Below are 11,900 nucleotides of genomic sequence, written 5' to 3'. Positions count from 1 at the left end.
ACAACATGACGGGGATTATTGCAGCTCCAGTCTTCCTGCAGCTGCGTGCTCAGCACACAGGACTGGCCACTTCCTCGACATGTTTGAGATGGGACACAGGAGATGTCACTCAGGCAGCAAGTGCTTTGATGTCAAACTGGCAGAGAAACTCTGTGCAGAACTTGTAACTGACCAGCTACAGACATGGGGTTCTCTTGGCTCTGAGGTGTGTTGTCCTTATAACCTCCAGCCAACGTCTTGCATTCTTAATATAGAAGGGTGGACCAAGCCAAATATAAATCTTGTCCTCCTTCCTCAGGATATAAGGTTTCTGCTACCCGTGTTATTTGGCAGGGAGCTTTGAAATACTATATCTGAATGGAGAAATGCTTTGGACCAGCAGTAATAAATCATCCGAAGGGAAGGAAGCTTTAAAAGACTGTTAAACTGGAGTAGCCCTGCAGTTTCTGTTCTTATGACAGCCTCTGTCAGGTTTTGCAGTCATTGCAAAAATTTTGTGTATGTGTTTGATTAAATAATTGTTGTGGTCACTGCCTCTCTTTGCCTTTGTAATAGTGATTATTGTGACAGGCTACAGCTGATGAAGACAAACCACATCACTGTTCTGATCCAAGCATCCCTCTCTTAGGATGACTCAGTTGTGTGAATGGCCTCTCTGATTCATGTTGACACATCATGCATTTAAACTTCTCTCTGACATGCTCAGGCCTTTAAAGAGTGCAAGGTTGGAACGGAGATGATTCCTCTGTGTTTGGCCTGCCCATGGTCTCTCCGTGGAAGAGCTCTTACATGGAGAAAGTTGTCCTTTGGATGCTGACACCTGAGCCTCCCACTGAGGTTCAGCCATGCTGGGAGGGCACTGCTCCTGGGTGCTGCCAGCTCCTGCTGCCAGGAGGGGCTGTGACCCAGATGGTAGCCTCAGCATGAAGTTGAAATCTTCTAAGCCGGAGGTTGTGGTGCTGGATCGAAGGGAAATTTTCTCTCTGTCTCCTCCTAAATTCCCGTCTGCAACAAATCGAAGGCCCAGCAGGTGGGAGTGTTGTACCAGAGAATTCCTCCTAAACCACTAAATGTCCTGGGGAGCTCCTGCCACTTCCCTTTTCTGGCCCTTGCCGAACAAGATGGGAAGTGTGTTCCCTTTGGAAAGAAGGGGGATAAGAAGAAGGACTAATGACGAGCTTTGGTTAAACTCAGGAGTTAATTATAAGGAGCTTGGCTGAGCTGAGCGGCAGCTCCTTAGATGTCAGCACTAGCAGGAATTTGGTTTCCTTTTTCTGCCCTCTGATTGTAATTCCTGGTGCTGTCCTCTGAAGTCTGTGCCTCCTCTGTTGTGTTCTTTCCCTTTTGTCTGCATGGGAGGGAAGATCACCCAGATGTACAAGGTCCAGACAGGGGAAATAGTGAACATACTGAACTATGGAACTGGAAATTGTGTAATAGCACATGGGAGGAGATTTCTTGTAATAGGATCAAGTTCAACCATCTGCAGCCAAAAGTGGAAAATATAGAACAGTTCAAAGACCAGTTCCCTTCTTTTTCAGTTTGTTCTTGCTCCCAAAAGTGAAAAAGACATAAAAAAAGAGAATGACTGTTTGTTTCTTAACAGAATGGAAGCACTAATGTTTGAAAATGCATACGTGGCACATGTCTTCCTAAAACCTCTGCACTCTGTGCCTGTTGCAGTGTGCCTGAGCTGCTGGAGTACACACAGTTCTGTGTGGAGCTGTCATGGAGACTAGTAACTGTAGAAAAGCTGGCTTGTTATAACTTGACTTTTGAAAGAGGTAGATTTCTGGGGTGTTACTTTGTTTCGAGCCCTAATCTTCAGTATTTGGCAGTTCCTTTGACCTTACAGACATCCTTCATGTCTCCCCTCTACCAGTTCCTCCTACACACCCTTATTTATGTGGTTGTTCAGCTCCTGGGCCTGTCTTCTGCAGGCTGAGGAAAGCAAAACCCTCCTTTGTTGTTCCAGGATGGAGCAGTAGGGTTATGCGGTTTACTCTCTTTGTACAAAACCCAGCTTGTTTGTTTGCAAATGTAAGCGAACAGGACAGCTGTTCTTTCAAAGTTAATGAGGAACTTTAAAGTGGAGCCCAGAGCAGTTTTCCCCAAGGATAATAACACTCAGATCTGTGCAGTTCTAAAGTTGGATGGCTGAAAAAATATTAGGGGTAGTACAAGTAACCAACGTACTTCTTGTGGCTATATGCCATGAGACGTTAGATTGTTGAAGAGAGTAAAGCTACCTGAGAGACTGAATTTTGCCATCTGAAGTCAAACTTGGTTGTACAGCCAACAGTATCCTTAAATAAATTAAACTTTATTTTGCAGGTGGAAGGAAAAGTAAGGAGAAGTGAACAAGTAGCTCTAGATAAAACATCTTCTGCAAGGGCAAAGATCTGACATGTTGTAGCCTTGATTTTCCCCGTCTCTAGCAGAGCAGGAACTCCTACGAAAAGAACAGCAGTGCCACCTGCACGCTGGGTAGATAGATAAGGACAGGAGTTGGCACCTGAGGGGAATGTCTTCAAGCTAGAGGGGACAATAGGTACCAGCCTGTTGCATGTGCCTGGTGGTAAGCTAAAGCTAAGCAACTTCTCTTACTCCCAACTGTCTATGCTATGGTCTAGTCACACCTAGAGCAGGCCAGCTCCTCAGCTGTGCTGAGACCCCAGGAGGTCTCAGCAATCTTAGAGCAATTTGTGCCATCTGTCTGTCCTTTGCAGCCAGACTTTTCTGCCCCACGTCAGAGAGAAGAGGGGGTTAGGGAAGGAGCAGCTGCCATAGCTGCTTTTCCTAGCTGGCTTCCGACCTCCCTTTCCCATGCTGGAAGCTAACATGCTGCAGCCCAGAACCCTCGGACCTGCCGGATGGCATTTCTCTCCTGCACAGCTGCTTGTGGCAGTGCAGGGAAGCGTCCTGCTGCTGCAGGGCGAGGGCTGCGTGCTGGCTGAGCTCATCGGGCTGCTGGCTCTCTTCCCAGCTCTGCGACACCAGCTGAGCATCCTGCAGCAGAAAATAGAGATAGCTGAGCTAGGGAAGAAGGAGGAGGGTGCCATCTTACAGTGCATCCCCACCCACATGCAGCAGGGATTCAGAATGGGAGGCAGCAGCAGCTTTAATATAAATGCAAATAAAAGCTCTGGAGTGTTATTAATGTGGTAGAACCTTTCCAGGGAAACAGTTAAGAAGAGGCAGAATAGTTCCCAGATGCTCAGTGTTGAGCTAGTTTATTTTGAATAAGATTCATCAAGCCGGTTAATGGCCTATTGCTCCCTCGTTATGTGAATGGAAAGCAAACAGGAAAATTTGTTCGGACAGGTACAAGCTAACATAAGCTGATACAGTCGCTGCTGTATCAGCAAGTCTTTGCTTCTTTACTGCAGAAAGCAACAACAGCTAATATCAGTATTATATGCGTATCGGGAGCGGGGAGGACTGCAAATGTAAACCAAGAAAATGTGGTTGCCCAGGACACCAACCAGCTTCCTGCCTCTGAAACGACATAGCTGTAACAAACCTGTCTGCGAATGAACAAGGACAGACTGTAAAACTTGCTCAAGCAAACAAGACTTGAAATGCTGAAAAAGCTGTTGGGGAAAAGCTGTTGGGGGGTGGGGTCCTGAAACCTTGGGAATCTCAATCTCTGCTTTTCTTTTCATTAATAAGTTCCATTTCAGTCTTGCTGATGACCAACACAGCATCAGCACCTACAACACTGATGGGCTCCTCAACACCTTGAGTAAGGAAGGGACTGGTGATTGTATAAAGAGTTCACAAGCAGCAGCACCCTGAATAATTCACAAAAGAAAAGTTACAGCAGAAGGAAGTTTCTCATTTTGAAACAAGACAACCCATCAATTCAACTAAAAATGAGGAGTGTAAAAGATGGCAAGTTGCCTAATGCCTGCTTACAGTTCAAAATGTGGAACTCCAGCCAAGGCAGGCTGAAGGGTTAGTAGGTTTGAGACGGTTTAAAGGTTTGCTCATGTCTATCCATAGTTATATTAAAAAGGATTAACAGTGCCAACCACTAACTGGTGGGGGCAGGGGAAATACAAAGCATGAAGGTTGCTCTGCAGCTGTCCACAGGGTTACACGCCCCTTTTTCTGAACGAATTAGCTGTTGGCAGGGCTAACCAGTAATCTAGCCAAGCTGGTCTGTCCTGCACTGCACTGTTTGCATGCCAGCAAGTTCATTTATCTCCTTTAATGGGAGGCAAAGACTAGGTCTCTTTCTCCAACACTCCATGCAGTGCAATGGAGGTGCAGATGAGTTAGAGAACTAGGAGATTCTCTGCCCTATATAAATTAAGCTGACACATCTGCTGCGCTTGGAACTCACTCCCTGCCATTTTGTAAAAGGGTGTGTACGTGTGAAAGAGAGGAAAAGAGCAGCTGAAGGAGAAATGAGAGGCGACTAGCCATTACTTGAAAAACATGCACCTATGTAACAGGGAAATTGGAGCTTGTGGGTTGAGCTACCTTCATTCAGTGGCTTGTGACGCTGCATGAGTGCACTGCAAATAATGCAAAGACAGCATACCTGGGATACCTGAGCAGCCAAAGTAGTATTGCCTAGGTCAGGGGACCGAACTCCTCTGTTAATTCACAAGGCCTGGCTAAACAGCCTGAAGCATTTCAATGGGAAAGTCAGCAAAGATGAGCTTTTCTGGCCCAGCAGGGCACGCTCATGGTAAGACCCCAAGCCTGTCTTTGCACTGGAAATGAAGTGTAACAGTACCTGTGCTGGTCTGCACAGCAAGGCTGTGAATACATCAGGAGGATGGAGGAAAGTAGGTTGTCTCCAGAACCTACTTGGATTGTATTAAGAAAAAAATATAGTATACACAAGATGGAAATCATGCATCTAGGAAGGACACTATAGATCATGTTGTTTCTGAAGGCCTAAGCCTATGGAAAGATAAAGAAAACCCGTGTTATTCTGAGAGAAAATATACAGATTTCCCACCCCCAAAAAAGGCTTTCTGAATTAGAAGCAGGTTTAGTAAGTAGAGAAGAAGTGTGGCTACACAGCAGTGAGGGTTGAGAAAGCAAGGGACATCTCAAAACAGAAAGTATATGGATATGCCAAGAACAGAAGCTGAACCATACCTAAAAAAAAGGTGAGGCAATACTTAACCAGGCTGTGGGAAATGCAGGTGAGACAAGGAGTGTATTTTTTTCAAGAGGCACGTGACTTCTCTCTGGAGATGACATGGCTTTGGGGCTCGGGGAGAGGGGGCTGTGACCAGACTACCACTATGTGAAATTGTTTCTAACAGAATAACCCACGTTTTTTTCTAGCAGTCCAGCTCAGCAGTGCTGAAGGAGCATTCATCTCCCAAAGGACAGCCTGTCCTTGCAGCTATTTCTGGGCTTTCTGCCAGGGCAAAAGCTATTTGGAAGATGTTATCGTCATTCTTTCTTCATTCTCCAAAGCTGCAGCTGGGGATTTATTTTTGTAAGCATGCTGCAAGGGTGCATCTGGTTCTCCACACAAGCATGTGAAGAAGTTGTCAGTGGTGGTAGATTCCCCTTTTCGTTTGCCAAGAAAGAGAAGTGCAAGCACCTGGGTCTCTCTAAAGGCAGGGCAAAGAGGAAGGTAGTTATAAATACTGTGATAACAGCAGAAACAAGCTTGTGAGAAGGGGCTGTATGTTGTCAGAGCAGCTTTGTGAGCAGTGAACTGCCAGGGGTTGTTTGGTTATGTCTGGGAATATTGAACTCCCGTTTACCACGAAGTACAAAATCAGCTAAGGGATCAGCAGCCTGAGGGTCACACACACTGGGTGTATGAAGTCCACCTCACTGCCCTTAATTCAGAGGAAAAACAACTGAGAGAGAAATCCCATCAGCTGTGCCAGCTTCAGATTCAAATGGCTTTTATATAACATAGATTGGGGAAATTCCGCTGTTTTGAAGTATGTAGAGGAACTGAGCTCCTCCAGGGGTAGGTAAAGTCTGCATTTCATGCATTACAATCTATTTTGGACAAGGTATCATGCTGTATGGAAGCTACAAGGATTTGATTGAAGCACATTTGTTCTCAGAGGCTGTGAGAAAAAGAAGACAGCTCCTGTCGTCTGCAAAATGTAAAATCAGTCAACAGGCAGGAGGTTATCAGACTTTTTCTCCTGCAGGCTGAGGTTTGTAATGTGATCATGTCCTCAGTGTTCCTTGCCTCCTGCGGCACGCTGGACAAGCTGCTGGGCTGCAGAGCCAAGCGGCGTGATGCTGGCTGTGCCTAGCGCCAGTCTGGAGGAAAAGGCTAAATGAAAAACGCAGAGGAAGCATCAGCCCTAATCTCTAGGCAGTGTAAAATCTTAACTAAGTTACTAAGTATGGAAACACGGCGTCATTTCAGCAGACGTTGCATAAGGTTGCCATATTGGCTGCCTCTGCAAAGCTGCAAGCTCAGAGCCTCGGCAAATAGTAACAACACCAACTGCCCTTGAAGGGCCGGTTTCTGGTTCTCCTGCAAGGAGTCCTATAAAATCCACACGTGGATACAGGGCAGAGAGCAAAGCAGCAAGGATGCGTCATCCATTCCTGGTCTCCTGTTCTAGCTCTGATCTTCCTTCCCTGAAGGGAGTGTAATTTGGTAAATTTGACCTACATATTCTCTGGAGAGCTTTAGAAACCGGAATCATGTACTTACTGGCCAGCATAGACCCTGCCTCATCTGCCTGCAGAGCATGGACTCAAAGAAACAATTCATTTTATCTCACAGATGGCCCTGCCATGGGGTGGGGGATAAATGTACTGACATCTTTCCAGGCTTTGGGTGAGCTGAGTTACCGTCTGCAAAACACATCCACTGCCCCCCACAGCCCGGGCTGCTGCCAGATTTAAGCAGAAGTTGCAATGGCTCTAAGGGAAGCAGAGGTGGTTGCACCTGGTTGGAAATGGGGATCAGTTTGCAGAGGACAGGAGGGGTTTGCCCTGCACAGAGAAGCCACCTGCTCACATACGTTACTATGTTTTCTGTGGCTCAGCCGAGATCAAGCACAGTAAGTGTCACCTCAGGTGCAGATTTGACCTATCAATGGCAAGACTGTCCTGCTGACTGGGCTTTCCTGCTTCAAATTATCCCTGTCCCCAGCCTTGCAGGTCCAGCTGATCTGAAAGAAATCTATTAGGTTACTTTACCTCCCAGAACAGAACAGTCCATTGTCCTTGCATGCGGTCACCAGTAAGCTCTGGAGAACAAAGCAGCACTGAAAGCGAGTATGCAATGTGCAATGTGCACGTCACTTTGAACACTTCCCATTTGTACAGTATATAGTGGTCAGAGCACTTGCCCAGGAGGTGAGAGATGAGGCATATGTTCCTGTGAAGGTGAGGAGTCTGGGCTGAGACTACTCAAACATCAGTGAACTTAATGTCTCATGAAACCCAAAGTGAGGGTCTGTTACCCACACCACTTTCAATGGGGTATGAGACCTAACTCCTGACCGGGAGTCTTTTTGCTGCAATTGAAATACCATCCATGTCACCCAGGCAACAGCTGTAAGCACAGACAGGTCAAGTCTCCACAGAAGGCCTGGCCCACTCAGCCCTCCCTCTGCCTGCTGCCAGCAGTCACCTACTTCATCTGCCTGCTGGAAGAGCCCTCACACAGCAGGTCCCAGAGCACAGGGCTGTTATCCCGTGTCACACCACCAACTAATGGCTTGGGCAACGAATGGGGCTGGAGGACTGCAGCCCTAGCTTGAGGACATAAGGAGCTTAAGTGGCAGAAACCTGGACCCCTGCAAGGCTGCAATCAGACAGACGATTTTCTGGTTTAAATAACATTAGAGATCTTTTCCCTCTCTGCTCCAGCACTGGCTGGAGCCCAGTGCTGGCCAAGACCAGTCCTGAAGCTACTGCACTGTGTGTGTGAGCCAGACAGGCTGGGACGTGCAGGTGCCTGAGCTGGGCAGCTTACTGGGTCATGTCAGTGCAAGTGAGAAGGAATCTTAACTCCTCGGGGAAGGATGTGCATGTCCACATGCCAAAGCTGGCTCCAGCAGGCCAAGCAGGGATTAGGTGCTGCTAAATCTGGGTATCAGTGGCTAAAAAAAAACCCCAAAAACCCCCTACCAAATAAAATTATTACAAATGCCATGTCCCAAATCCTGAAGCTTCTATTAGCAGATTACAGGCACACTGGATGTGGAACTTCACTGACATCCAGAACTTCACAGAACTAGAACCAACAACAACAACAACAAAATTTCCTTGCATTGAGTGGCTACCCACTTGAGTGGGTAAATTTACCCACTAATAGAAGGGCACTACAGGCAGAAACCTGTAGAAGGTAGCTACAGGCAGAAACCACCCTGCTACACAGACTCCTGCCTGTCACCTTTGTGTTCAAGTTCTGTGCAGCATGTAATGGACAGCATGAGCACTGGAACAGGCTGCCCAGAGAGGTTGTGGAGTCTCCTTCTCTGGAGATAAAAACCCACCTGGATGTAGTCCTGCAGTCCTGGATGCAGCCTGCTCTAGGTGAACCTGCTTTGGCAGGGAGGTTGGACTAGGTGATCTCCAGAGGTGCCTTCCAACCCCCACCATTCTGTGATTCTCTGACAGGCAGACTCACAGCAGGGTTGTTTTCTTTCCCTGTTGCATCTTTTCCGTTGCCATGCTCCAGCACCAGCGTTCACTTGCTCCCACGTCCCAGGAGGAACGCTAGCCCCAGGGGCCAGGCTGCAGCTCACTGTCAACAACCCCTACCCATATCCCCAGCACACGTGCTGCTCCAGCACACCAGCACCCACACCTCACCAGCTGCACGGCTGCCTCAGGACTAGAGCTCAACTAGCTTAACAGGCCAACTCATCCATCCCCTCGGTAGAAGGGAGTCAAATTTACATTTATAGCATAAAATCTGATGCTACTTGTCTGCTGTCTGAAGGAGCTTTGTACACTTTGGTACAGAAATGTCTTTCATTATTAAGATCACAAAGTGTAACTCCACCCACTTGACATACCACAAGTGAGGGCAGCCCCTACCCCAAATCACAACCTCTGCTTGTTTTGGATATGTTTGGGGAGCCACAGTGAGATGAGAAACCAAGAGACAGGCTCAACGCTGCCATTACTTGCTCTGGAGTGATCTAGCAAGCTGCTCATTTCTTCCAATTTAAGTTCAAAACTGATGCTTTTCTCATGTTTTATATCCTGGAGACCTCACACCCTTCAGAAATCATCATCAGCTCTGCCAAACCTGGAAACTTAAAACCATCCTAACATCTAGTCTTTTGCTGATCAATGCAAAGACTATCTATAGATGGTCTCAAAGTTCAATTTTTCAAATGGAATATCTTTGCTACTGCAGAACTTGGGGCACCTCAGTATGTCTCCCCTCCCACTTCCATGTATCTGACCCATTACCACTCAAATGTGAACACACATGGGTGACAAGGCATAAGTCACTCTGCAGTGACCAGATCCAACCCACTTTTTGTGCACTTTCACTGCACCCATTGCCTGCTGGAACCAGCAGCACACAGTAAGGGTGTTACTACATCACATTCTCCTCTGAAGACAGTAAACTGAACAGCTCACGTTGCTTGTGTTTACACCTAGGCGTGGTGGAAGTGACACTTCCTTCACAGGCAGCCATTTATCTCACAGCAGAATTGCAAGTTTACTATAAAATAATTTATTAGACAGCAATACATAGCATTAGCAGCAAGCTTATATACACGCGCGTCAACACTGCTGACTACCCTACTCGGGGACTCTAGCTCTTTTGCCCTTGGCCTTGCGGACCTCTTCAATCAGATCTTTTAAGTACTGGATTTCCTTACTAAGGGAATCTGCTTTCTCCTTCAGGGCCTGATTCTTCTGCTCCAACTCCCTGCACTCCCCAGACAGCGCCTCCTGCTCTGCCCTCTTCTTCTGCCGGTAACGTGTGGCAGCTGTCTTGTTCTGCTCCATCTTTTTCAATTTCTTATCTATTTTCTTTTCTCCTTTCATCTTTGCTGACACTACCTTCTCTGCAGGATGATCATACGGTTTGGACCGCACAGAGCCACAGGTGGCATCTGTAGGGAACTGGTTGTCATTGGGGGATCCAACTGAATTGGTAGGACTATGTTGGGGTGTTCCCAGGTAGGAGTCTGGGCTCATGCATATTCCACTATCATCGGAATGGTTCTCCTCCTCTTTCTCGGACTTGGTGATCACTACCACAAAGGTGGGGCCCTCCTGTTTTCTTTCTCCTTCCAGAACATCCACTTCACTACCTAGTTCTAAACTGAATGAATGGTCTGGAGTGGAAGTCAGAGACCCTGGGGAGAGGGGAAAAGACCAAAGAGAAGCCAATGGGGCCATTGGATCTGCTCCAATGGGAGATTCAGGGAGATGGGTGATTAGGTCAGTTATCAGTGGAGGTTCTTTGTTGTGAAATTCCTGGGTGGTAGGGTTAAACAGGAGAGCACACGTGTCTTCCAACGTGGCCATCAGCTCGTCTGGTGAGACGGTGGCTTCCAGATGTTCCATACCTAACAGGGCATCAAAATCAAATTCCTTCAGATCCATCTTCTCCACCATCCACTCCATGCCAGAGAAGGCATCCTCTGCACAATAGAAGAATTACCATTTCAGTAAACCAGCAGCCAATACAATTCAAATATCTTAAAAGTAATCTAGAAAAACCCATCACACCTTCCTGATCTCCTCTATTAGTGTGAAAAAATACAATCATCAGAAAAATCTCCCACTAGCTGCAGAACACTGCAGGGTACAACATATGCCATCAGCTGTTCCAACATCCCACCCCTCTTACTCCAGCACCAGAAGAATTCAGGGCCATTTGAAACCATGCTTCTTTCTTGTGACCTCTGCCAGGCATTAGTACTATAATAGTTAATGTGCTATTAAAAGGGCAACAAAGTGTCATTTTACCATAGGCCAGCCCAGCAACCAGCAATTCTGTACTGCACAGGCAGTGTGGTACACACACTTTTCAAGGGGAGGTATGCATGTGAGGTTACCCTTCACATTTATGAAAATTTACCAATTTGGGGGTTTTTTGATCAGAATGGTACTAAAAATACTATGTGCCATTGTAATTTATGAACTCCATGCAAATAAATAATATCTTACCCTGGCTGCTATCTATGGTGTTGCCTAAACTGTCCACAGCAAGCCAATTGGAGGAGACTGCCTTAGCCTTGTCGCTGGAGAACCCATGCGAACTGAGGGGCTCGGCCACCTCCAGGTAGTCATCTAGGAGTCCCAGACTTTCCTCAGCCACCGAACACGGCTGGCTGAAGGGGGATAACAAATCCCCCAACAGCATCTCGTTGTTCAAGAGGCTCATCTTCGTCAGTTTTTAATGCTTTGATGTCGAAGGATGTAGACGAGTAGAGGGTCTTTTTGTCAACTACAGCAATGCTGCTGTGTGATGCCTTGAAAAACCTGCAAATAGAACTTTAATTCATCAGTATCTGTTCAACCAGTGTAGTAGCTTTTTAAAAGCAATGCCATTTTAGGGAGTATGGTGGTACTTTATGTACTTTTACAACTTCTCCATTTTCAGGACTGCTGTTTTGCCTGCCATGTAACATCTTTACAGTTTTTAATTTCTTGCCAAAGGCAGCCGCAGGCTCCCGGTGCGAGTCCCCACCGAGGGCCACCCGGCTTCCTCATGCCCTACCAGTGTAGTAGCTTTTTAAAAGCAATGCCATTTTAGGGAGTATGGTGGTACTTTATGTACTTTTACAACTTCTCCATTTTCAGGACTGCTGTTTTGCCTGCCATGTAACATCTTTACAGTTTTTAATTTCTTGCCAAAGGCAGCCGCAGGCTCCCGGTGCGAGTCCCCACCGAGGGCCACCCGGCTTCCTCATGCCCTAACAGGGGCACAGCTGCCGCCGGCCCCCCCCACCCGCTGCCGT

The 11,900-nt window shown here is 47.0% G+C and overlaps 1 protein-coding gene across 1 annotated transcript in view; it reads right to left on the bottom strand.

The window, feature by feature from the left end:
* Positions 1 to 9,635: 9,635 nt before the first annotated feature.
* The window catches only part of ATF4 (activating transcription factor 4), a 3,124-nt gene continuing 859 nt past the window's right edge, over positions 9,636 to 11,900 (bottom strand). Inside the window, exons 2-3 of the mRNA XM_010171491.1 lie at positions 11,107 to 11,421; positions 9,636 to 10,577 (exon numbers count right to left, since the gene is read on the bottom strand). Coding sequence (XP_010169793.1) covers positions 9,727 to 10,577; positions 11,107 to 11,323 — 1,068 coding nt within the window. The 5' untranslated portion in view covers positions 11,324 to 11,421 and the 3' untranslated portion in view covers positions 9,636 to 9,726. The remainder of the gene's footprint in view (positions 10,578 to 11,106; positions 11,422 to 11,900) is intronic.

The sequence above is a fragment of the Antrostomus carolinensis genome, unplaced genomic scaffold (genome assembly GCF_000700745.2).
Source record: "Antrostomus carolinensis isolate BGI_N321 unplaced genomic scaffold, ASM70074v2 scaffold47937, whole genome shotgun sequence".
NCBI lineage: Eukaryota > Metazoa > Chordata > Aves > Caprimulgiformes > Caprimulgidae > Antrostomus > Antrostomus carolinensis.
Note: the sequence above shows the minus strand (reverse complement) of the source record. Positions and strands in the feature narration are given on the sequence as shown.